This window comes from Pristiophorus japonicus, chromosome 8 (assembly GCF_044704955.1).
Source record: "Pristiophorus japonicus isolate sPriJap1 chromosome 8, sPriJap1.hap1, whole genome shotgun sequence".
Taxonomy (NCBI): Eukaryota; Metazoa; Chordata; class Chondrichthyes; family Pristiophoridae; genus Pristiophorus; species Pristiophorus japonicus.
Genome location: NC_091984.1, coordinates 44,067,397 through 44,095,315, shown reverse-complemented (window position 1 = coordinate 44,095,315; position 27,919 = coordinate 44,067,397). Strand labels below are relative to the sequence as shown.

Genomic DNA, 27,919 nt, shown 5'->3' with positions numbered 1-27,919 from the left:
CGATATTCCAGAGAAACATGGAAAGTTTACTGAAGTCGGTCCCATACACCATGGTCTTCCAGGACAACATCTTGGTCACAGGTCGGAACAGTCGAGCACCTGCAGAACCTGGAGGAGGTTCTTAGTCGACTCAACCGCGTGGGGCGCAGGTTAAAACGCTCGAAGTGCGTTTTCCTGGTGCCTGAAGTAGAGTTCTTGGGAAGGAGGATTGTGGCGGACGGCATTAGACCCACTAACGCGAAGACAGAGGCAATCGAGAATGCACCGAGGCCACAGAACGTGACGGAGCTGCGGTCGTTTCTGGGACTCTTAAATTACTTTCGTAACTTCTTACCGGGTCTCAGCACCCTGCTAGAACCACTACATGTCTTACTCTGAAAAGAGGGCAAATGGGTTTGGGGCAAAAGCCAAGAAAATGCCTTTGTAAAAGCGAAAAAATTGTTACGCTGAAACAAATTGCTTGTGTCGTATGATCCATGTAAGCGTTTGGTACTAGCATGTGATGCGTCGTCATATGGCGTCGGGTGTGTATTGCATCAAGCTAATGATTTCGGGAACCTGCAACCGGTTGCTTATGCATCCAAGAGCCTGCCTAAGGCTGAGAGAGCCTACAGCATGATTGAAAAGGAAGCGTTAGCATGTGTCTATGGGGTAAAGAAAATGCATCAATATCTGTTTGGGCTAAAATTCTAATTGGAAACTGACCATAAGCCACTTATATCCCTGTTTTCCGAGAGTAAAGGGATGAATACCAACACATCAGCCTGCATCCAGAGATGGGCGCTCACATTGTCCGCATATTACTACGCCATCCGCCACAGGCTAGGCACAGAAAACTGCGCTGATGCTCTCAGTAGGCTGCCATTGTGGAAATGGTGCAGCCCGCAGATCCAGCCATGGTTATGGAAGCATTTGAGAGTGAGCAATCACCCGTCACTGCCCGGCAGATCAAAACCTGGAAAGCCAGGACCCCTTATTATCACTAGTCAAAAGCTGTGTGCTTCATGGGAGCTGGTCCAGTGTCCGAGTTGGAATGCAGGAAGAGATAAAGCTGTTCCAGTGGCGCAAAGATGAAATGTCTATACAGGCAGACTGCCTTCTGTGGGGCAATTGAGTAGTGGTCCCCAAGAAGGGCAGAGACACCTTCATCAATGACCTCCACAGTACCCACCCAGGCATCATAATGATGAAAGCGATAGCCAGATCCCACGTGTGGTGGCCCGGTATCGATGCGGACTTAGAGTCCTGCGTTCACAGATGTAATACATGCTCGCAGTTAAGCAATGCACCCAGAGAGGTGCTGCTAAGTTTATGGTCTTCGACCTCCAAGCTGTGGCCTAGGGTACATGTCGTGGCCAAAGAGGGGAGCAGGGTGTTTCGGTTCAAACTTTCAAATGGATTCATTCACCGGAAACACTTGGACCAAATCAAACTCAAATTCATGGACTATCCTGAGCAACCCACCTTGGACCCTACCTTTTTTGATCCCCCAACATACACACCAGGGCAACCGCCACCATAGTTGACCACGAAGCCGAACCCATCATCCACAGCAGCCCCTCAGGGCCCAACACAGCAGGTAGCCCAGCAAGGCCAGCTGCACAGCAGCCCAGCGAGGGCCCAACAAATAATTCAACAACACCAGCTTTCACACTGAGATGATCAACCAGGGCAAGAAGGGCCCCAGATCGACTCACATTGTAAATAGTTACACTATTGACCTTGGGGGGAGGGGGAGTGTTGTTTTAGATGTGGACTTGTATTTACTCTTACAGCCACCAGAGGGCTCATTCCCTGGAGTCCCAAGGGATCCCATAATCCCTTGGGAGCACAGGTATTTAAGGAGGCTTCACAGGTTGGAGAGGCACTCTGGAGACCTGCAATAAAAAACTACGGTCACACTTTACTTTGAGCTCACAGTGTTCAGTCTGACTCTTTCTCCATACACAACAGTGCTGCTATCCTGAATCGGCATGGGTCCTAGCCATGCCTGCCTTTTCATGGGATATGTGGAACATTCTTTGTTCCAGTCCTACTTGGGTCCCCTCCCTCACTTCTTTTTCTGGTACATTGCTGACTATTTCGGTGCCGTCTCCTGCTCTTGCCCTGAACTTGAAAATTTCATTCACTTTGCATCCAATTTCCACCCTTTCCTCACCTTCACATGGTCCATCTCCGGCTCTTCCCTTCCCTTCCTTGACTTCTCTGTCTCCATCTCTGGAGATAGGCTTTCGACCAGTATCCAGTGTAAGCCCACTGACTCCCACTGCTATCTGGATTACACTTCCTCCCACCCCACATCCTGTAAGGACTCCATTCCATTCTCTCAGTTTCACCATCTATGTCACATCAGCTCTGATGATGCCACCTTTCACACTAGTGTCTCTGACATGTCTTCCTTTTTCCTCAACCGAGGATTGTCCTCCGCCGTGGTTAACATGGCCCTCGACCGTGTTGGTTCTATTTCCTGCACCTCTGCTCTCACCCCTTCCCCTCCCTTTCAGAACCATGACAGGGTTCCCCTTGTCCTCACTTTTCACTCCACCAGCCTCCACGTTCAACAGATCATCCTCCGCCATTTTCACCACCTCCAGTGTAATCCCACCACCAATCACATCTTCCTCTCCCCTCCCCTCTCAGCGTTCTGAAGGGACCCCTCCCTCCGCGACACCCTGGTCCCTTCTGCAGTCACCCCCAACACCTCCTCCCCTTCCCACGGCAACTTCCTGTGCAAGCACAGGAGATGCAACACCTGCCCTTTTACCTCCTCCCTTCCCACTATCCAGGGCCCCAAACACTCCTTCCAGTTGAAACAGCGATTTACTTATACTTCTTTCAATTTAGTATACTGTATTCGCTGCTCAAGATGTGGTCTCCTCTACATTTGGGAGACCAAGCGTAGATTGGGTGACCACTTTGCTGAACACCTCCGTTCAGTCCGTAAGTGTGACCCTGAGCTTTCTGTTGCCTGTCACTTTAATTTTCCATTCCACTCCCACTCTGATATCTCCATCCTCGGACTCCTCCACTGCTCCAATGAAGCTCAATGCAAGCTCGAGGAACAGCACCTCATCTTTCGTTTAGGCACTTTACAGCTTTCTGGACTCAACATCGAATTCAACAATTTCATAGCTTAACCTCTGGCCATCTTTGGCTCCCTCCCCCCCCCACCCCCCCCCCCCCCCCGCCCCCACCCCCACCCACCATCTTATGTGTTTTTTTTATCTTCTTTCTTCTCTTTTTTTCCCTCTTTGTCTCTAATGGCAGCTGATCATTACTCCACCATTCACACCCTATTCAGATGAACCTTTTTCTATCTTCTGTCATTACCATTTCAATTTGGCCCATCATCCCTTTTGTCTCTCTAATCTCTCCTGCCTTCCACCCCATCACAGACCTTTCCTTTTGTTCTTTCTTCCCCACCCCCTTTCAGTGCTTTAGAATGTGCCCTTTTCGAACATTCGGCAATTCTTATGAAGGGTCGTCGACCTGAAACGCTAACTTTGGTTCTTGCTCCACAGATGCTGCCTGACCCGCTGAGATTTCCAGCATTCTCTGTTTTTATTTCAGATTCCAGCATCCGCAGTATTTTACTTTTGTATATGTACTTGCATTCACTGTTAGGAACATGTGTAGGCCCTGCTACAATTTTTTTGTGTGCAGAAAAATATCTTTGAATTTGATTTAGCATTTAAAGTATTTCATGAAGGTGGAGAGTTTCTTAGGTCTTGTATATTGGAGCTGACCTGTTGCGGTGCTTTCATATTGCTACATGGCTGACTGACTCCCAATAATGCAGACTGTTACTGTGCAAGTGAATGAGTACAAACTCATTGTTGTGCTAATGACTGATACCACAACACCACATACCAATTACACTGTCACTGAGAGAGCGATCGGGACAAACATGAGAATACTCACAATGCAACAGATTGTTCCACTCTGCAAATTTACTTTACAATAGTGGTCTATATTTACAGATTTCCATCATTGTACTTTTCAGACACAAGACAAAACATTTATTGAAAGATTTTCTGATGGTAGAAGTACACTAGATGGTAGAAGTACATTAGATAATATACATCATGAATGAGAATGGTGGATTTGAAAGATTACTCATGCAAGTCCTCATTTGCAAAATCCATGGCAGGACTTTTCCAGCATCTCAGTACTAAAGAGATTCTGTTATTCCATTGTGTTGTGTAGGATTGGTTCCTACTAGTAAATTGTCTTTCATTCTGTTTTAGAATTTCCCACTGAAGTATGGAGCCCCGATGTTTCTATCACACTGGAGAATGCACTGCTACATATTTCACATTGTATTGCTGAAGAGTTGAATTCATTTCCTTTTTTAAATATATGTTTGTTTTAAGGGTAGAGCTGTTCCATTTCAATTACCACATAATCGTAAGTGTTGTATACAGATATATAGGGAGAAATATGCATCCTTATTGGCATTTCTCAGGCATCACACATTCCCAGTTCACAGGGTGATGAACTCCCAGGTGTTGAAAATGTGGGTCTCTAATGAACCCATTTGTCAAACAGTTTCAAGAATTTTATGAAAAGCATCACCATGCTGACTGACTACTGTTTGCGAAAATTAGCAAATGATATGGAACCAATCATAGTAGACATACAATTATCACAGATGTGCAATTTAACAAGCAAAATGAAACTTCTCAAGTATTAAAAAAATGAACTCTTCACCAATATACATGTGCTGATCAGAAACTTCAGAGCTTGGGTAGAAATAAAACCCATAAGAATGTCACATTTCACAATTTGATTTTACTCACAGCGAGCAGTAATATTTGGTGCTGGCATGCAACTTCCCTTCCCGCACAAGTAAGCAGGCTGGGTGAACATCTTATCCACCATTCAAAGGCTGGTAAGAAGTCAGGAAAAAATCAAGCAAAATCTAATTTTTAATAGTCGGTCACACATTGGTAGTGCACTAAAAGAAATCAAAGTGCTAATACCACCGGAAGCAGCTACTGTGCAATTGCTTGACCTGGAGGATCTTGACGGAGGTATCTTTTCCATGGCTCTGCTAAGTGTTTTTCACTTGTATTATGATTACCTATGCAGCTTACCAGATAAAAAGTACAACAAGAGTTACAGATCATGCTGTCACCTATTCCAGATTGTTTTATGGCTAGCATTACCTGCCTGGTAGTATTTGCAGATGAACAATGCTCAAACACTACCTCTAATAACTTGAAAATATCTCATCTTAGCCTCTTTTGTACGGAACAAAATAGATCTTCTGGATTCCATAGCAGCAAACATCATACTATTGTTACTGTAACATCTAGCTGAGAACAGAAACAGGAACAAACACCTACACCTCCAAAGGTTAGTGGGTCATTGGTGCAGCAGCAGCCATAGAATGGTTTGGAAAGGCCAATAGTAGAGTAGGAGGTGGGAAGGTGATAGGCATCCTGGATATGAAGGTGCGGTAAGTATGGTGATCAGTGGATCTGCCTTGAAACAACCATATGCAGCATATTAAGAATATTAGAACATAAGAAATGGGAGCAGGAGTAGGCCATTTGGCCCCTCGAGCCTGCTCCACTATTCAATAAAATCATGGCTGATCTGATCATGGACTCAGCTCCACTTCCCTGCCCACTCCCCATAACCCTTTACTCCCTTGTTGCTCAAAAATCTATCTATCTCCGAAATTAAATATATTATATATATTCAATGACCCGGACTCTACAACTCTCTGGGGCAGAGAATTCCATAGATCTACAACCCTCAGAGTGAATAAATTTCTCCTCATCTCATTTTTAAATGGGCAGCCCCTTATTCTGAGACTATGGCCCCTAGTTTTACTTTCCCCTATGAGTGGAAATATCCTCTCTGCAGCCACCTTGTCAAGCCCCCCTCATGATCTTATATGTTTTAATACAATCCCCTTTCATTCTTCTGAACTGCAATGTGTATAGGTCCAATCTACTCAATCTATCCTCATGTCAGCCCCCTTATCTCCAGAATCAACCTAGTGAACCTTCTCTGAACAGCCTCCAATGCAAGTATATCCTTCCTTAAATACGGAGACCAAAACTATACGCAATACTCCAGGTGTGGCCTCACCAATACCCTGTACAGTTGTACCAGGACTTCTCTGCTTTAATACTCTATCCCCCTTGCAATATTATGGTCATCTTGCACACTAAGATGGATGAGGGTCTAGCAGTATTGAGATATGCATTTCAGAGAGAAATAGCTCAATTTCTTAGGTGAACATTTCCATCTTGGAAATCCCTAATGTTCATATGTACTGGACCAATGGTTGATTGCATTGTAGTCCAACATGGAAGGAACATCATCCCAGATAGTGGCTACAATCGAAATCTCATTCATCAAGCATCACTCCAGAAGATAGATAGTCTTGGAGACAGAATACAGTTAACCATAAGAGATGGTTTCCTAACCTTGTAGATGCATATTTTTCTGTGCACAGCGGGTCACTGGCAGCTGTCGGGAGATGCCCAGCACCAGTGGATTATGTAGGGCACTGCACAGGCAAGATATTGGAACTCACAGAAGCAGCTTGTCCTAGATATCGAACAGCCTTGACCACATTCCATCTAGTGCCCATTGCAGCACAAGAAGCACTCTGCAGCAATTGTTTTCCTTTCGTGGCAATATGAGGAAAGGCATTAATCCTTTCTTAATCTTCTCAGCAAGCTGAAACTGTGGACAATCTGCCTTCCACCAATGGTATGGCCACCATAAACAGACTAGAGAGCTACACAAGAGTCACATACTTACAGGCAGAAATGTGCATAGGTGCCATAGGGAAAAACCACAACAAAGCTACATATTGAACTCTTTGGGGGAAAATATCAGGTCATTTGTGCCTCCCGTTGGCACAAACAACTTTTCTCCCGGGTGAGGCGCGGCTACCGACTCTCACGAAATTCCACGGGAGTTAGCGGAGGCGCTAACTGGTATAGCCTCGGGCCATTGCGCCAGCAATAACAACATCATCACCATGTGCAGCGACCCGTTTTCGCCCTGGAGCAAATATTCAGTAGCGCCCCATGAGGCTGCCACAGGCAATGCAAGATGAAAATTAAAGGGGTGGTGCGGCAGTTAAAATGTTTTAAATAGCCGACTTACCAGTCATAGCCTTCTTCACTTCATATCGCGGGGTCCGTGCCGCAATGTAGCAGCCCAGCACTTCACTTCTGAGTCGGGCTGCTGCCACGACAACCTGCTCCCTGGTAGTCTAGCGGTGGCCCCTTCTCGCTACTACAGAGTCCGCAGCATGCCCTCCCCTTTAATGGAAGGGGAGGGCTCTGTGTTCCCGCCAGTGCTTCGCGTATGATAGAAAATTCGCATTGGTTAGTGGCCCGGACCTGGACCCGAGAGGAAGTGGAGTGCGAGATTTTGCACTCCACTTCCTCTCGGGGGTGGTAAGCCCAATTTAGCTGGCAGGGCGGGACCTCTGCGACTGGCATTGGAAGTCCCACCTCACATATGTTACCACCCCAAACTGGGGTGGTACGCATTTCCGCGCTCTATATCTGTATCCCATTGTTACCTGTATTATTGACCAGGCACAGGGCAACACTAGATAATGGGAGTGATTGTTAAAATGTCACAAAGAGAAAGTAGACTAACTATGGTTGGTGATTTATTTCCAATAATTGTAACATACAAGTCTCCAATGATTTCTATGAGTGCAAGGTTATTATGCTGGATCAGTACATATGCTTTGCAATCACTGTTTTTCACCTTGGCATAGAAAATTCCTTCAGCTTAAATGTGTGGCTGTCAGATTTTTCTGGATTTCCCATTCATATTGCTTGTCCTCTGAAAGGATGACGGTAGCCAATATAGAACAAAATTACAATTTTGCAGTGCTCTTGCTGGGTTGGGTGAGGAATTCATTTGGTTAGCAACAAATCTAAGTGAAACTTATAGGCTGCATCTCTCCAGGTCCTTCAACTATGCAGAAACTGAAGAATGGTCCACTTTATTGATTCCCTCATTAACAAGCTTAATTAATATTTTCCCCACCCATATCTAAAGTCAGAAACATGCATTTGAAGCTTATCATCCAAAAATGACATGTATGCCAGAGCATGCAGCACTGGTGTTCCCCAGAAACCCAGAAACTTGCACCATGATTTTACCACAAGGGTCATTCTGAGCACAATACTGGCAATTAAGATCAGCCTCTGAACAGAAGTTCTGAAAGGAACAAAGTAAGACTGAGAGACGCCATAAGGTACAGATACCTCACTTTATATACATCCAGAATTATGTGGCTATTCAGATAAATACAGTTCCCCCATTAAAAATCATCAAAATAAACATTTATAGTGCCTACGGTAAAACATGTCCACAAAATTTCTCAACATTTGAGTTATTTTTTTACATTCTGTATGTTTTTTTTTACATAACAAGCAGACGCACAAATGGTCTTGTAGACCGTACTATGGTGGTTGAGGTAATCGCAGACTTTACCTCTGGAAACACGGGCCTATGAAGGAACATTTGCCAATGAACTGCTAGAGTTCAGCCCTTGATTGCGTTACTTATACATTACATACACACAAACAAAAATTCCCTTTTTTGAAAAATATTTTTAAGTGACCTTCACAAAGTGCAGTTTATCTAATTAGCTGCAGAAGCTCTTTATAATGAAACATTTTACAAGGCCACGTAGCACAATACAATTAATGGAATTCACTCACTTTTATTGTTATTTTAAATAATTGCTTTGCACTTTCCCTTTTTGCAAGAGGCAAGCTTCTTCAGTGGCAATACATACTACAGTTCATTTACTAAATATCACTGGCAACTTAGTTATTTACAAAAATCAAACAATTCACAATTAGTGTTTTGAAAAGTACCCAGAGTCATTGGCATTTTGAATTTCAATGTTAGTGTAGAGTTAGTCCAGATGGAAATTATTAATGCTAAGCTTGAATGTTATTTATTCATTCTTATCTTTTGATGCAGAGCACTGAACCATCTAGTACACTGGCAAGAAAGGAAGATCAGAGTTTAAATGGGGAAGTTTCTCCTTTCTAAACCTTAATATAAAACCCTTTAGTAGGTTGAACTTGAACTCATGTCCCAGAGTCTCTAATACACTGCCCCACTAAATCTCCCCATCAGAAATAGGACTCCTTTGTTTTTTTTGGCTACTAAACAACAATGACTTTAACAGTAACACATTTGGCTGTGAAGTGCTTTGGGACATCCTGCAAACATGAAAGGTGCTGTATAATGCAAGTTTGTTCTTTCTTTAAGGTACAAGAAATAACCAAATGTTCCATGCTATTCCCTTCAGATTAAAAGGAATTTGAGTTCCTTTTCTGGATTGGATTTAAAGTCAAATTCAAGAGATAAGTGGACAGTGTCCTCTCTATTTTCCAATCTTTTAGCTAATTATTAAAACATCTTGATATCTTTCCTCTTGCTGGTCCAGATCTTGGTATGTCTAGGAGCTGGAACTAGCATTATAGTCATGTGATTCCAAAGAGATGTTGTCAAAATCTCTTTGTGCCATTTGATATTTAGCAATGCATTAAATAGTGCCACACATTGCAGAGCCATGCCACGCCCTGCTCCAGCTCTACAGAAGCAAGCATTGGACGCATTGGACTTTTAACGTAGAAACAGAAATGATTCAATGTAAATGATAATGGTGACATTTTAAATATAATGCTTACTTTGGGACTATGTGATATAATTTTATTTGACACAAACGCTGAACTGACTGGATAATAAATTATACCCCTTATTCTTACCCCAAACATTAGTTCTGTGAAGCCACATATTGTCAGAAAGAATTCAGTGCAGAACTGGTAATTGTAATTGTCTGCCCTTCACGTCAACAGGTCAAGTTCTTATAAATCAGTGATCAACTTTTATGTCCCATGACTCCAGAGTTCTGAAGTATAAAACAATTTCTTCTTCCATAAAGTTAAGCTGTTTGGTTTAAATGATTTGGCTTGGCATTACCCTCAATCCCCTTCCTAAGACAGAGAGATTGTGACTGCTCAACAACAGTAAGTGTTACTTGATTGCACCTATGTGAACAACTCTTTTTGGGGCAAACATAAACATTAAATCACGTGCCCCCCGATCTGGGGGACACTCCAAACATTTCCAAAGCCATCCTATGTGAACAATCTCATCTAACCAGCTCCCAGCTGTACTTTCCACTTTTAATTAAAGATAGCTTGCAAGATGGCCTGCCTCTTGCTGTGTGGCTGACAGCAGGTTGTTGATATTGGATCATTGTAAAACATATTTGAACAAATCTATTGACCATCTCTTCCAAATATTGAAAGATATGATGATAGCATGTGGTGTATGTGTGGACATGTGTATAATCTTGTTTCTGTACACTACCTTGGGGAACATGTAAATGCTCTTGTCCTTTAGAAGCCACATCTGTCATCAATTCTCCAGTACAGTGCACAGAACCATGTTACTATTGACTGTTTAAATGTATAAACTTTACATGGTTGAAGATGTATCGTGTCCTGAAAAATCTTTTAAATGGATTGCTAGTGTACTCTGACTCAAAAGTAAGAAATTCATCTTTAAGAAACGTTGCTGTTAATGTAGGCTATAGCATTTTTCATGTAATAAAATAGTCTATTGCTAAGGACTCTGAGTTCTTTGAGTCTATTGTTGAACATTCTACAGAACTGTGGTAATTACTGAGGAACAAAGAAATAAAGACTCTTCTCACCATCTGGGTAAGGCAACACTGACTTAGCACAACAGACATGTATTTACATTTCAGAGACAACACTGGCTATTCCCTTTTAATATTCTATCCTGGGAATCAAGCTCGCACCTCACTAACTCTTTTTTAAAAATGTGAATAAAAATGATTTAATCTGTACAGCAAGTATTTTACAAAGAACTTTTCATTCATTGATTCACATTTCTATTACTGTAGGAACTGGTTACATAGAGGTGTGGTTACTGTCACACCCACCCTCCGCCATAGATTGACTTAAACACCAACCCCAGCAAATGAGTAGGAAGAGAATGCATTTGCAAGCTCTGTGTAGTCTCTCACTAACTTTATTTGTGTGGGCTGGGGCTCAGTGTCAGGTTAGGATCAGCCACAGTCAGAACAATACTGACCACAACACGAGCACACCTTCTAGCATGAGAGATATGATTAGATGTCATTGCAACTTAGTGATGACCTTATCATGAAGACAGTCGATTCTTGCTTGCTTTCTATCTGGGTAGCTAAGAAAAGAGATGATTTGGGATTTTAGGATGCAGTGTGTTACGAGAACTGCTTTCATAGGAAAAACATCCCAGTGTTTAGATGGCCAGTGTTGGAAAACTGAATATATGTGCATAACGTGAGAAATGTTAGTGCTGGGGATGAACTATACTTTTTCTGAATTTAGTGTTACTATTGGGCACTTCAGAGACAGGTACAACATGGATTAAATACAGGTAAAGTCCCCTCTATACTGCGCTCAACACTGTGTCTCAACCCTCTTTACATCTATTACACTCGCCATCCTTACCAACCTCACGTGTGGACACTTTTTAGTGCTAATAAGAACTTACACAGCTCTCAGAACAAAAAGACTTTCATCTCACCAGTCTGAGCTCGATTTCATTTCAGTTGCTAGAGGTGAAAGGAAATGTTCTTTTTCATTACTTTCACCCAGTCTTTGTAGAGGAAGGTCTTTTAAGAGAAGCTTATAGTTGTCAATAAGAAACTCCAGTGATCTTAGAGCAACTGGATTTTGATCTTGGCAGACCTCCCTAAGTTTTCACTAATATAATAAAAGGATTTTACCTTTTTGCCACTAGATGTTGTTGCTAGTTCATTTAGTAAATACTCCACCAGACAATGTTTTTAAAGTGTGTTGGAGACATCTAATCGCAGATAATTGGAAGAACGCTTAGTAAGAAAAGCATTATAACCTAGAAAATACTGTTTCTAATATTAGTGAATGAATGCTTAATGAGTTGAAATTCATCTCTCCACTATTTTAGTGTGGATATTAATCTGTGTATTTAAAATGGTTTAATGCCTCCACTAAAATAGCACAGGGCTGGCATAAAAACATGCTAAATATTTGTCGACCAATATTGCCAACTCTAGTTAAGAATAGAGCAAACTTAACCTAAACAAGAGCAAAGCAACTGCCAGAAAATGGAATTTGCAAATTCTACTAATGTTAAAGGATTAGAAATGTTAAAGATGGTGAGTGCAGTGGTGTTGCACCTTGACATCACTGTCCTCTGTGCCTCCTTACATCACTGTGCACTGTGCCTCCTTACACCACTGTGCACTGTGCCTCCTTACACCACTGTGCACTGTGCCTCCTTACATCACTGTGCACTGTGCCTCCTTACATCACTGTGTACTGTGCCTCCTTACACCACTGTGCTCTGTGCCTCCTTACACTATTGTGCTCTGTGCCTCCTTACATCACTGTGGTCTGTGCCTCCTTACATCACTGTGCTCTGTGCCTCCTTACATCACTGTGCTCTGTGCCTCCTTACATCACTGTGCACTGTGCCTGCTTACATCACTGTGCTCTGTGCCTCCTTACATCACTGTGGTCTGTGCCTCCTCACATCACTGTGGTCTGTGTCTCCTTACATCACTGGTCTGTGCTTCCTCACATCACTGTGGTCTGTGTCTCCTTACACCACTGTGCTCTGTGCCTCCTTACACCACTGTGCTCTGTGCCTCCTTACATCACTGTGCACTGTGCCTCCTTACATCACTGTGGTCTGTGCCTCCTTACACCACTGTGCTCTGTGCCTCCTTACACCACTGTGCACTGTGCATCCTTATATCACTGTGGTCTGTGTCTCCGTGTGATTTGTATGGATTTGAACTTTAGGTTTCCCAAATGCAGGGTATCTTAGTCATACTGTCATGGATGGGGCGGGGTGGGGGGAGGTGTGGGCAGGGGAGAAGGCACAGAACTTAGGAGACGAGCCACTGTGGGGCTGTGAGATGTACTTTCTGGTGAATAATGGCTACCTTTTCAGCCAAAGAGCAACATATGTGGATAGGGAAGCCAAAGAGATGTGATAAATCCGATTCAAGGAATGTTAATGGGACAAAATAGATAGAAAACGTCATTAGCTTAATGTGAAGCTACAATTTGTGATGTCAGTAGCATTTTTCTATGCAATATAAATGATTAAGCATTATATTAGGGCTAGAATTGTTTTTTCTTGTAATATTTTACACTGAACTGAATAAGTTTTGCTCATGGGGCAAATCATAGGGCCTTCAATTGAATCTTATCGGAGTGAACCTTAAGTTTGAAATTGAGGTCACGGATCTATTAAAAATTGTTTTAAACAGAAACAGTGCTCTTGATCAGAGTGACCTTCGAAGAGATAATCTGAATAATTGGCTGTTTAAGTCAGTTGCACCTCAATGCCACACCAGCCTCTACTTGTAAAGTGGATTGACCATCAAACACAAAATTATATATTTTTATGCAATTCCATTCAGATCAAAAATGATTAAATTTTGTATCAGCAACTGATCTCATAAGTACAGCAGCAATTGGTCAAAGTGACAACTGGGCCTCTTCCATTCCACTCCCTCCCTGGCCACTGTCTGGGCCTAGACTGTTTGCAAACTCCCTGTCCTATTTGAACCTGAGCTGACCTTTCAACCTCATATCCTCTTCATCACGAAGATCGCCTACTTCCAACTCCATAGTATTGCCCATCTCCACTGCTGCAGTTACCCTCATCCATACTTGTGTTACCTCCAGACTCGACTATTCCAATGCACTCCTGATTGGCCTCCCATCTTCCACTCTCCATAAACTTCAGCTCATCCAAAACTCCACTGCCCGTATTCTAACTTGCACCATCCAGTTCACCCATTGCACTGTGCTCGCTGACCTACATTGGCACCTGGCCTAACAATGCCTCATAATTTAAATTTTCAACCTTGTGTTCAAATCCCTCCATGCCCTCATCCCTCCTTATCTCTGTAACTCCTTATAACCTCCAGGGACTCTGTGTGCCTCCAATTCTGGCCGCTTGTGCATCCCTGGCTTCCTTTGCTCCACCATTGGTGGCCGTGCCTTCAACTGTCTAGGCCCTAAACTCTGGAATTCCCTTACAAAATGTCTCTGCCTCTCCAACTCTCTCTCTCTTGCTTTAAGACTTTCCTTAAACTTACCTCTGACCAAGCTTTTGGTCACCATTCTGATGTTATTTCTTTGGCTCAGTGTCAAGGTTTATCTGCTTATATTCCTGTGAAACACCTTGGGACATTTTACTACATTAAAGGCGCTATATAAATGCAAGTTACTGTTAAGTCCAACCAACTTATTTCTACTATGTAATGTTTATGGCTGAAATTGATGACTAATTGGTCAATATTAGTAAAGGCCAGTAGAGAAACATAGCCCATAGCTCCGGGTAACCACAATATTAATCTGGACTTCCAAATTTCAGACATTATTTCAAATTTCCAAATTCCATTTGGCTATCTGTCTTTGCCATGAAGGTAAGTGAATAATTTGATGTCCACGTGAAGGCAACATGGCATATTTTCAGCACTATTTAAATGTGACACTGTGAAGATGTAATGTTATCAGCTGGAAATTGTTGGCATTTAAAACCTAGCCACGAATAAGGACTGGAAATAGTGACTCAGAACCTAGGCTACCAGTTTTACCTGACTGTCTTTGCTATAAAATCCCACTGTTGTCCAAATCTTTGTAAGAAACGGCGTTTTATACGCTCGGTAAGGAGAGCTAGGCAAGACACGAGTACACAAGTCATCCTCGTTCGAGCGACCGCCTATGATGATGATGAAACCTCAAAGGAGCCTCATTGACTGAATGAGGAATATTCAGTTCCTGGACAACCCGACACCAAAAAGCGCTGTTCTCGTGCGGCAGTGTTAGCTGCCAGCGCCAAGTTTACGATGCAAAGAGACCGTTAAATCTGTTGCATTACACATTTCCACCGTATATGTTTAAAGATACATGCTGTTATCAAGAACTAAAATAAATTATGACCAACAGGTCGGGTCGGCTAGGTGATGATGCAACTGTGTCATTGCACCACCTCAGTTTAGAAATGCGGGGTCGTGTTTTGCAAGATCTATTGTCACGGTAACGCCTCACTTTTGAATAAGATGTTTCTATTGGGAAATACCAAAGACACCCTGGATTGTGATATTGATTCAAGTACCTGCAATTTCCAAATGTATCTTTTAGGCAGGTGGCTCCTACAAGCATTTCTTTGCACTTTATATATTAAACTTTGAACTTAATTACTTAACAGAACGTGTGTTCGCAGCTTGTCTCACGATATCCTCGTTTGAAATGTGTATGTGAAATTGGCATCAACTGTTGTTTTTATCACCAACAGCGAAATGCGGGCACAATTTACGTTGACCTGGATTGTGCGGTGCTAATCCCGCTGTTCGGGGTCGGAAACTTCCAACAGAAGCCTGCACTGTAGCAGCGATGGCCGTTTCAACAAAGGGGCACATATTTCTGATAGAGAAATTAAGCACGTTCCTGACAGTTTGGCGAAACCCTGATCAAAGCACAGTGCTAAAATGTTCAAAGCCTTGAGTTCCATTGTCAAAATGAAGGTTCTTCTTATAAATGAGCAGTTCCACCAAATTGTATCACGAGCTGGGCAGATCATTTACAGTCCAGACCCGAATATCCACCATCAGCAAGAAAAGTCTAAGCCAGCTCGTCCAATCAGTGAGATAGTCCACTCAACAATATAAGAGAAGCAATAATATTGAAGGTTAAACCCTATGGCTTTAAACATTCAAACGTGACTTGTCAGAATGTTAAACATTTCTGATTAGTAACAGCTTGTGATTTACTTTGATCGAGAATATTGGAGACACAATGCTAAGTAACTAAATTTGCTTCTGAACTTGAGGTTTGAAAACGGTCATAAACTCTCGATTATAACTTGCATCAATCTATCCCTACTTGTCGATCTCGTGATACTGGTTGGCTCGAGGTCGAAAACTGGACCTCGGGCATAATTTATACACCAGATTTGATGATAATTGGGAGTCAGCGCAGTGACCCATAAAGACGTATTTTACTTTAAAACTTTAAGATATTTTCGCACGTTTTAAGTGCGATCCTGTTTTTACCAATAGTTTCAGGAGCTTGGATTCCACAAACTCAATCCCTTCTACGGGCAGTGCCAACCTCTGGTGTTTGCTAAATGCTTCTTCAATCGGTATGGGAGCTAGGTGGGGTGAGGGACGGGCAGCCGGCACACAAACCTGGTCGTCGAGTTCAATCTCAGCTACACTTTTTTGATGACCTGTTTTAATACGGTATTTTATGCGTTTTGTTGTCAGCGCCCTCTTTAAAAAAAACATGCAAAATATTGCAATTAACTTTCTTGCGCTCGTTTGCTGATTTTTGAATAGTTTTAGTGAAAACGAGTACCGACCACTTCATCAGGAGATGCGTCCGGGATCTTTCCATTTCAACTAAGTGTTAAGTTAATTTACTCACACTTTGTCACTCATTTTCTTCTAAAAGTACACTTCTTTTTGAAGCTCACTTTTAAAAATAGTTTTAAGAGTAGTTTGAGCACTGCACCTTTAAATGCTGAATATCACATTTCTAAAAATGTTACCTGGACTGTAATTGGTTGGTATTGGGTTATTTTTAATTTGAAACTAGACTAATGAGATCTCTGTCGGAAGAACGGGTTAATTTTCGTTTCCTCTGCAAGTGCACAGTTATTTGATTCCTCCTACTGATTATAGGACATTGATCTGCAATTCAATTTCTCTTATGCACGTGTTTTTTTAAAGCATCTTGTCTAAGCTAGCAACATCTAACTAGGCCTAAACTCAATAATATAGTGTGTTGTTGGCGAGTCTTCGTTCCATAGAAGCACGTCTCTTCCGCTTCCTGTCAGTTTGGTAGGCTGTCAAGTCCCAGAGAGGCTGCGTGCTGTTTGGCTCGGAGCCGGAGGTTTTCAATGCTTGTGGTTTTGCTGTTGAGGTTGGGCAGGGCGCTCGATGCCTGCAGGATCGGGCTGGACCACACTTGCTGGGCGTGCGACAGCGACTGGTAGTAGGACTGGCAGTGAAGCGAGCTGATGGGGGCCACGTTCATATTCATGCCCAGGTATGGCATGGCCGGCGGGCTCCCCATGTCAAAGGAGGAGTAGTGAACGAGGTTGTTGGTGGCTGCCATGTGCTGGCGGAACTGCTCTTGGAGTCGGAACAGGCTTAGAGGAGAGGAGGAGTAGGAGTGGGTTTGCACCACGTTACTCCCGCTGCTGGATGCAGGCGTCCCGGCCGTGTTGATTGGCGAATCTAATAGAAACAATTAAAACATTGCACATTTAGTAGGGCTTGAGTCTTTCCTTCTCTGTGTATAAATCATTGAGGATTTATTTTTTCTGATGTAGTAAAAGTAATAGGATTAAAACAGATATATGTTGCCCAACTTTCCAATTTCAGCTGTTGTTGCACAGTAATATTCAAATAGTAGAAACATAACGCTTCAAGTCCACAATATTCCCAACAAGTTTTGCCGGACTTGCCATCGTCGAGGCCATAGACATTGTGGGCGCAGGCCATGATCACAAGGGTTGCAGCGGTTCAGAGAGAGGCCCATCCCTATCTTCTCAGGGCAACTAGGAGTGGGCACTAAATGCGGCCCTGCCAAGGTGGCCCACATCCGCAGAACAAAATAAAACACAGACAGGTTTATGTGTTACACCCACAGGCTCATAAACATCCGTATAAGGCTACACGGAGGGCCATTAAATGCATACAACTGCACAGACTGACTGTTTTGGAGAAGCTATTGGTCTTACATCCCTTCTGCAATAGAGCTATGGCTTGGGCCCTTGTCCCATCTGCATTAGAGCTAAGACTTGGGGCCCTTATCCCGTCTGCACTAGAGCTAAGGCTTGGACCCTTGTCCTGTCTGCACCAGAGCTAAGGCTGGGGCCCTTGTCCCGTCTGCACCAGAGCTAAGGCTGGGGCCCTTGTCCCGTCTGCACTAGAGTTAAGGCTTGGGCCCTTGTCCAGTCTGCAATACTGCTCTTGATTCTTAAGAATAAACGACCCTTCTCCTTTGTTCCTTTTGGATGACTAGAGTTTAACTCCAAGTCTCTTTCCTACAATTAAGACAATTCGGCTTCCTGGTCATCTGACTGGATTCAACCTCATGCCCCGGATGTGACCGGACAGTAATGTGCCATGGAGCCGTGTATCAGGGCGAGGTGGGGTGGACGGAAGGAGTCTTTGATCCATAATGCATTTGATACTTGACCGTTCAAGAACAATGTGTGTCGGGATGGGGAATGAGGAATGAAATTCTGGAGGCTGCGGTATCCAGGTCGGTTTACTAGCATGTTTAGGCACAGCCTTGGTTGTCAGGGAGGATTGTCACTGAGACCGAAATCAAAGTTTGTCCAAGTGAAAGGAGTTTTAAGTTGTTCCACTCTCGGGTCCGCGGTGATATGCAATTAATTCAAATACTGCTCTGGTAAACACACCTGGTGACCACAGAAATCACATCAGCTTGTAGCCAAACAAAGAACTCATCGGCACTGAAGTCCCTGGTTTCATTCGCCTGCATTTGAAACCTGACGAGCTGTCAGAAAACTAATCACTGGAAATATGATCTTTATCTGATCAAAACCAAGGTGACACCGACGCCAGGGGATTGAGTGGAAAATCCCATCCAAACTTTTTTTCACTCTTCCACTTCATTAGGAGGGATTTTCAACCATTAAATTACCGAGCTTTTCAAACCAGGGGCCACTAAGGGCCAACAGAGGACAGGATACAAGGGAAGCATTGATTCAAGCAATCCTAACTAGCGACAGGCCAATGCAGAACATTGAGCTATCAAACAAAAATATTTGTTTCAGATGTTACTTATGCACATAAATCTGGTTGTGTTCAATCAGCAGTCCCGACATCGATTTCATTAGAGAGGCACACAACAGCCTCAAGTTAACCCGGTTTACACGGTCAAACTTTGATATTTTAAATATTTTTAAACGTTCTTTACTTTGAAGCTCTTTATTCTTTCTCTTATGTATTCTACCGATCTACATTAGCCCTTGGACCAACAGAAACACATTTGTGTTGCCCCTCCCTTCCCCGCATATGATGCTTGCATCAAGAATTGTGCTTTTTCTAGTTTCTAATCATAGAATCATAGAAAGTGACGACACAGAAAGAAGCCTTTCGGCCCATCGTGTCCGTGTCAGTCGAAAAAGAGCTACCCAGCCTAACCCCACCTTCTGCAGCCCTGGAGGTCACGGCTCTTTAAGTGCACATGCAAATAATTTTTAAATGTGATGAGGGGTTCTGCCTCTACCTCCCTTTCAGGCAGTGAGTTCCAGACCCCCACCGCCCTCTGCTGAACTTCTACACAATAGGCAAGCTAGCGTACAGTTATGTATGTATACCCGTTTTATAGGAGAAACATGTGTGCTTTTTGCACAAGATGTACATATAGCCTGTACAGGAGACTACGCAACTTGTGAGAGACACACGCCCCGAACAGAGTTTGCTCGGCTGACATATTTCATACGTTGATGTAATAATGAACTATTCATTTAATGGCCGAATAGAGGTTTGTGGGAGCTCACTGTAGAGTGATGGACAACCCTCTGACTGAAATCTGATTGACAAATAGTCTTAGCTTCTGGAATCCGGATGATTTGGATTCCTAGAACACCCTGGGACTGGAACCCTACTAAGCTTGAGTGACAAATTCAAATGGAATCGGGATGAATTCCAGTGCCAGACAACGTTGGGTCTCGAATCCTAATGGCTTCAAACGACAAACGGGGTTGGGACTGGGATTTAGGCAAATCTGAATGAGAGAGCTTCGGAACTTTAACTCAAGTGTGTTGGCATGAAATATCACTTTTAAACATTTTAGCTCAAACTGGACCCCCGACAATTAGTCCTTCTCTGGATTCAGAGCAGTCGGAATAACAAGCAGGCCCTGGACTGGAATCCAAGTGAAGCGGAGAGGCAAGTGGACCTGGGATTGCAGATTATGTGACGTTGAATGACCGGCAGCAATGGGATTGAGATGCGGAGGCAGAGTCATTTCAAACCAAATCAATATAGAATTCTACAAATATTTCAATTTAACTGTCATATTTTTGAGATCTAGATAGAGACAATCAAACGAGAAACTTGGCAAATGAATTTGAGCCATAAATACATGGAGGTGCCCTGTACAGAAATATATATTTGTGCCAAAGAGAGACGTGAACCTCACCGTATTTCCATAACCCGAGTTCCGGAACTTTCTGTCCTGCGCTCTGTCACTGTGTATTTTTTTTAACCGTTCGGGTGTAATCTGCTTGTAGTGCAGGCTGTGTTTGTGTATTTACTGTTCAAGCACCATTGTGCCTTACTCCACGTCCCACCTGTGTGGGTAAAAGTTTGTACAAGAGCGTGTTTGTATAATTCCGGTGTTGTCCCGCGTTGAACATTTATTAATGGTTTAATTACTGCCAGATTATGCAGGGGATCGGTATGTGGTCACAGTCTAAGGATAAGGGGTAAGCCATTTAGGACCGAGATGAGGAGAAACTTTTTCACCCAGAGAATTGTGAACCTATGGAATTCTCTACCACAGAAAGTTGTTGAGTCCAGTTCGTTGGATATATTCAAAAGGGAGTTAGATGTGGCCGTTACAACTAATGGGATCAGGGGGTATGGAGAGAAGGCAGGAATGGGGTACTGAAGTTGCATGATCAGCCATGATCATATTGAATGGTGGTGCTGGCTCGAAGGGCCGAATGGCCTGCACCTATTTTCTATGTTTCTATGTTTCTCAATTTCCCGCAGTCTTTAAGTTTGAACAGAAATCTCACATTTACCTGATTTAGGACTTCCCCGTTTACAGGTCGTTGGCTTGCTCTCGGGGCTGCCGCTCTTATCCTGCTTTAATTCATCTGTCGGTGATTTAAACTCTCGCTCCCTGTCCATCGGCTCCTCTGCTGATGATTCACTGTCTGACTGCTCGGCCGAGGTGACATTTAACTCGATGTTAATCGGCTCGCCGCTAGCACTGTGTGGCTCGCTGACTTCTGAGCAGCTCTGGGTTTCTGTGGCTGGTTTCTCCGATTTCGTTTCGTCTTGGCTCATTTCGGCCTCCTTCTGTTTCTGGAGCTGCTCTTTCTGCAGGCTGCGTTGCTTCTTTCGAAATTTGGCGCGCCTGTTTTTAAACCACACCTAAGTATTCAAACAAAGAACGAATCAATAATTCGGCTCTGCCCATTGAAGGTAATGCTGAAAATTGAGTCTGGACAAGAGAGGCGGCAGCAGGAATGTCATGCAGCTCATGATAGTTGGAAGTATTCCCAGGAAAAAGTGGGATGGCTCTGGTTTCATTAACCGACGCCAGAGGCACAGCCGCCATGTAAAATCTAGGCAGATTGTGGGTAAATAACTGGACAGATAAAATATTTACGAACGAGATCGATGATAGATAATGACATTGTAGCTAGTTATCTAGATGAGCCAGAGACATTATGATAGACGAGGGCTGGGGAGGCAAAGAGGAGTGGGTTTCCTATACCTGCACTCTCGCTTCTGGCAGGTTGGTGCACATGGCCAGCCTTTCTCTCATCACCACATCTGGATAGTGAGTTTTCTGGAAAGTCTTCTCCAACGCCTCCAGCTGCTGGGCGGTGAAGGCTGTCCGACTCCGACGCTGTTTACGGTGCTGGGAGCCGTACCTTGCCTCAAGGATAATATCTTGAAATGCACAGCCGTTGGAAAAGAAAAACACATCTAGTTTAATTATTGGGATATGCATACCTTTCACAAACATCCATATTTACTGACATCCCTTTACTAAATCATTTGGCTTGTAATGGTGCCGCCTCCCTTCATGCCTTGTGCCATTATCCAACCAAGCTCATAACATGCAACTTCTTCCCAGAGATGCACAAAAGTTGCCCTGCCGTTGACTCGCCCTCAAATTCCCCCTCTCATCTTGTTGGGGTCTCATATCCGTTCAGCAGCTCCTTTAAAACTTACTGGCTTCGTGCAGTGGCTTACATACATTCAGTCCGGTCCATGAAGGTATTGAGTTGTTATGGCATTGTTCCAGAACGATTGAGTTTGAATTTTTTTTCATCGAGAACTGATTGAAATTTTAAGGCCAAGTGCTGAGTTATGAGTAAAGGATAACCAGCAGAAAATGCTTCTGTGGAACAATCGAGTCACTAAAACGACTTATTCGGCAATGATGGCCCAGATTTTACGGGGCCTCTGGTGGTTTACGCACCGCGTACGCTGTCATAAGAGCCCTGCAAGTTGCGGGTGCGAAAACCCAGAACTTGCGATCTGTCAAATTTCTCCTTGTCAGATTGTACCCATCCGCTATAAATTCACTTTCGCTGCCGCAGAACTACTGTCCAGTGAATACCCACCACACCCTTACACGTGCTATTAGCGTAAGTGTTTAAATAAATGCAAACATTCACTTACATTTAAAATAAGTTTAGGTCAATTTTCTCCTGGTTAACAAATGTTTACATTTATTTTTTTTTAAATTACATTTTTATTTTAAATGTTTAATTAAATGGTATTTTAATTAATTTTGAATCTGTGATCATTTATTTTTATTTCAGTGTTGTGAAACTGTATTTTTTAAGTGATTTATATTATGTGTATGAGGACTCCGTACATAAATGGAATCTCAATAAGCATCATAGGAATCCCCCTTGGTCATTGGTTGGCCTGGCCCATGTGATCCCAGGGACGCTTGCAAACCGCATGCACCGCGGCGTGCGTGGGCCTTTAGGCAGGCGCACGCCTACGGGCCCAGGACCGCAAGAGTCCAAAGCTCTGGAGGCAGCAGGTAAGTACGGAGTTTTCTTGCGGTTTGGAAGCATATGCGGCGCAGCAAGCCTCCAACTGCATTTTCCAGATCGATGTCTTATAAAAAATTATATATGGTGTTCTAAGAAATTTGACTATGGGGATGAAAGTCTTCATTTGTGAAAGTCTTCATTTGTGCGACACGGTGACGCTTTCTTCTCCTACTGAAAATGTGTGCCGTGACACTGTCCATATGGCAGTCACTCTGCCTTGAGAAACATTTTTCTTGTATATTTTTCAGGCCCCTCAACTTTATTGTTATTCAATGGTGTGTATAGCAGAGCATATCTTGTCACATGTGGAATTAGCATAACAGTTTCAAGTAACAAATATCTTTGCCTTCCAGGATGATCTAAATGAGGTGAAAAACCAGTTAATTTTGGAGCGGGAGGGATGTTGGCCAGGAACAATGTCATTGGTAAAGACCCCATGTCATTGAATAATGTTCTTTACCATCCACCAGAACAGATAGCTGGGATCTTGATTTAATAAATACATAATAGAATTTGCAGACAGACTCAGTGTTTAGAATAATCAGGAATAACCTTCTTCAAATCTCCATTGCGTGGCTTCAATGCTGGTTCCTGTGGTATGGTTGCTCAGTAGGGAAGCCTACATGCACATCTGTTGCCATGGGAGCTCTCATTTTATTAAAACTAAATAGATCATCCTGTAGGCAATATATTCCTAGGCTCATTTTCTCTATAAACTCAGACCCCTAGTTCTTGCCCCCTCCACACACGCCTCTCACAACTTGCAAGTAGTTGATGGATTTTTTTGTTACCTTGATAGAGACCATCCATTCAACTGATTCTGCTGCTTCCCTCCTTCACCTTAGCACCGAAGTCAAAACTGCCCCCAGTCCCACCTCCACTCTAGCCATGGACCATTATCTCTCTCTCTCTAATCTGTCTCTAGTTTCTCTCCACCTCCTTCCTGCCCTATGCAAACTCCTGCTCCCTTAAAGCCATTCACGCAAAACTTCTAACCAACCACCTTGTCTTCCTTGACCCATATTAGCTGACACACTGAATTGCTCTCTCTCCTCAGCCATTGTCTCCTCCCAGTCAAGACTGCTTGTATTACTGTTCTCCCTCAAAAACCCCATCCTTGACACCTTTGTCCTCACTAACTACCAATTAATCTCCAACCCCTTATCATCTCTAAAATAATTGACTGTGTTGTCCCCTTCCAAATCCATGTCCACTTCTTTTGCAACTCCCTGTTTGAATTCCCCTCAAGTAGTTTCCACTCCTTCCACAGCACTGAAATGGCCCTAACCAAATTCATAAATTATATTATCTTTGACTGTGATGCATTATTTCTCCTCTTCCTCCTTGACCTCTCTGCAGCTTTCAGCAAGGTTGACCACAGTATCCTTCTCTAAAGCCTATTCTCCGTTGTCCAGCTCAGTGAGATTTCCCTTGCTTGGTTCCATTCTTACTTATCTGATTATAGCCAGAGCAGCTCCATCACTTCCTGCCCCCACCTCTGGAGTTGCACTAGAACACATCCTTGATCCCCTCTTCGACCTCCTATAGGCTACCCCTGAAGACATCATCCACAAACATGAGGTTAGCTTCCTGTATGCTAATAAGACTCAGCTCTATCTGTCTACTGCCTTTCTCTGCCCTGTACTGCCTGACTATCTAATATCCAGTCTTTGATGATTCATTTATTCATTGTCTTCATTTTCAGCCCTGCCACAAATGCCATACCTTTGTTACTGATTCCAACTCCTTATCTATGTCAGTCTGAACCAGACTGTTCACAACCTTGGTGTTCTGTTCATCCCAGAGCAGAGCTTCCAACTTCATATCCTCTACACCTACTTCCACCTCCATAACCTTGCCTGCCTCCACTTCTACCTCAGTTCATCTCCCTATGAACAGCTCCTACATGCCTTTGTCCTCTCCAAACTTGAAACTACTGGAAGGAAAATCAGATTGGGTGTCAGCTCATCCTCGACCACCCATTTTTCACCATCTCTGAAAATTAAAATCTGCCCTATTGTTTCACAGTCATGACTCTCTCAACTCAAACAGCAATTCAAAGATCACACGATAACTATGGATGAGGAAGGCCCTTCCGCCCATCTTCTTTTATCTACCCAGAGAGATCCTAGTCCCCCTATTTCACCATGGAATTGCTTCTTGAATGATTCAAGGGTTTTCACCTCCACTGCTTTTCCTGGAAGTCTATTCTATATGTTGATCACTTTTGTGCAAAGAAAAATTTGTCCTAAATTTACATTTTACTCATTTGAATCTATGTCCTTTTGTCCTACTATTGCTAGTTCACAAAGTAATATTCTGGGTTTACCCTTTCCGTTTTGAACATACAAAATTGTAGACAAGAAAAGACTATCAAGCCTGTTCCATACAATCATGGTGCAACTGAGCATCATGATCCCTAATGGTCCTAACACCAATCCCTGCTGCTCTCCATGCAGAATCACTACCATAAACAACAACCTGCTGCCTATGAAAATGCAACCAATTCCTTATTCAACCATTCACCAATCCCATAGGACTCTATTATTATGTAGCCTATTGCATGACAGGTTGTTGAAAATCCAAGCATATGGCGCCAACCGGGCTACCTTTATCCACAACCTAGTAACCTCCTCAAAAAAGTCAACCGATTGGTAAGTCATGACGTCTTTTTCCAGAAGCCATGTCGAGAGTCTTGAATATCCCTTTCTCTTTACAGGTGGTCATACAGAGTGGCGGTAAAATTCAACTTCAGTGGGGGCACAAAACTGATGGTAGTAGATTAGCTGGTCATTATACACCCTGGCCCAATTTTCCATTTGGTTCACTTAAATGGGAAAGAAAATAAGGCAGGATGTATATTAGGTGGACAATCCACTACCACCTGTTTTACACCCCCTAAATTGAGTTTTACCCTCCGTATTTGTAATGATCCCTTACAGCAATTTGCCTGTAACTGAAGTCAAGCTAATGGACCTATAATTTCCCGATTAGTGCTGGCCTTTTTGAACAACATATGCCTCCTTCTAGTCCATGCCAGCTATCTCTGATGCTGGCTAACAAGAGGTTCACTGAACACAGTTCGCATTTCTTTGAGCTGCCTTGGATGAATGCTGTTAGGACCAGTAGCCCAATCTGTTTTAAGACCTCTTTTTCTATTCAGCACTATATCCACACCCACTTTGACATTTTCAACTTTAGAGTCAACTGTACATTATATTGTTGGAGAATCATCTACTGGAGTGAAGACTGGTGCATTGTAATCATTTAAAAAACTTTTGCCATATTCTGGCAGTCCACCTTAATCTGTCTTGAGAATTCCTTCAATGCTTTCTGCAGTCCTTAATGGCCCTCAGTTTCTTAGTATAGCTGAGAAAGATTTTACTATTTACACCACAGCTGTCCGCTATCTTCTTCTCCAATGACCTTTTGGCTGTTCTGGTAGCAACTTTTGTTGCCTTTAGCCGAGCTTGATCTTGTTCTTCTGAGAGTTATTTTTTTTTTAGCTTGTAAAAGTATTTTTACTTAAGTCTGATTTGTCCTTACACATAGCCAGTGAGTCACTTTGGATTTGTTTTACCATGCACCCTTCTTTTGACTCTAAGGATATACAAGATGCCTCCTTTCCCAGTTGTAAAGCCCAAATTTCTCCAGTCTTTCTTCATAACTCAGACCGTTGTCAATATGCATCAACCTATTACTCTTTATATTGAGTACTTTATAGTCGTACTTTATATTCATCTGTATTATATTTCACTTGCTACTTTTCTGCCCACTTGCATACTTTGTCCAACTCATTCTATAATTTCTGAGCTGCCTCCTCTGATACTACTGCCTCTCCTAGTTTGTTATAATTTACAAATGTGATCACTTTGCATTGAGTTTCTGAATCCAGCATGAGTGTATTTAGAAAAAGAGAAAATTAAAGCTCAATTTTACTGCACAATAAAAACTGACATAAGTATCTTACCAGCCAGCCTCTCAGCCAGAGTCAGCGCATGGACAGATGGTCTATAGTCAGGAGCGTGCTGTGCCTGTTGTGCTGCCTGCTGGTGGAGATTATACATTGCACTCAGAGAGTTCATGGCATGAAGGGAGTAACCATTGACCCCATAGTGCTGCATGGCTGCCAATCTCTGGGAGAAACAGCAAACATACAAAGACATCAATGAATGGATAGAATTTTAGACTCAGTGCTTTACATACAGTTTACCATCTATGTAACAATATTGCTTCTTCTGTATGCTATAGCATCCATAGATAGGATAGGGATCTCAATATGGCTTTGTATTTATTGTATAACTTTGGGGCTGATATCATACAATGCAATATTAGTAACAATGTCATACAAACGAATGTGTTCACACATTCTTATAAAATTCCTCCATCTGCTTTTTTAACCAGTTACAAATCCACTAATATTAGTCAATATGTCTTCAATTCATGTAATACCTGAACTTTTTTGAGAAGATACCTCTTGCTGGCAATCTAAAACTCAAACAATCAGACATTTGCTAATGACTATTGAATTGGATAGATTGAATATGCAATCAAAATTTACCAAATCAGTGGAATTGTATTTCACATAACCCATCCTGGGTCCCATTGTTACTGTGTGACTATAACAACATGTTAAATATTCTACTCAGGGTCCTTAACCAAATTTCAGATAACGAGCAATGAAGTGAATTTTTCAGTATTACAGGGAATAGGATCTCAATCTGAAGACGTTTAGTTTCCACTTGTGTAAATAAGCTTTTACCTTTGGCAGTGATAGCGACTGCTGCTTTAGATCACAGTACCTAAAATTGGAATAAAGGTCATTTTTTTCACTGTCGCCTAATAGTGAGTAAAGCAAATGGTAGCTTAATCTGGATGCTGCAATCAACAAAATGACAAATCCAGAGAAGCTGTATATACAAAGTTTGCTTTCTGATAATAAATCTGGAATATTCATTTCAAACTTTATTCTTAATGTTTTTTTTGCTGTGACTGGGACTGGGACTTTTCCATTTTTGCATTTCAAATATCA

General features: G+C 42.7%; 1 protein-coding gene across 2 annotated transcripts; it reads right to left on the bottom strand.

Moving 5' to 3' along the window:
* Nucleotides 1-16,925: 16,925 nt before the first annotated feature.
* On the bottom strand, nucleotides 16,926-27,011 carry LOC139268060 (diencephalon/mesencephalon homeobox protein 1-like). 2 transcript variants are annotated; one of them, XM_070886051.1, is made up of 4 exons: nucleotides 26,858-27,011; nucleotides 21,585-21,799; nucleotides 20,884-21,238; nucleotides 16,926-17,332 (listed from the first exon to the last, which is right to left on the bottom strand). In XM_070886051.1, the coding sequence occupies exons 1-4, from the start codon at nucleotides 27,009-27,011 to the stop codon at nucleotides 16,926-16,928; spliced, it is 1,131 nt and encodes a 376-aa protein (XP_070742152.1). The 2 variants fall into 2 exon arrangements, with proteins under 2 accessions (XP_070742152.1, XP_070742153.1); XM_070886052.1 differs by having other exon boundaries at nucleotides 21,585-21,763.
* Nucleotides 27,012-27,919: the final 908 nt, after the last annotated feature.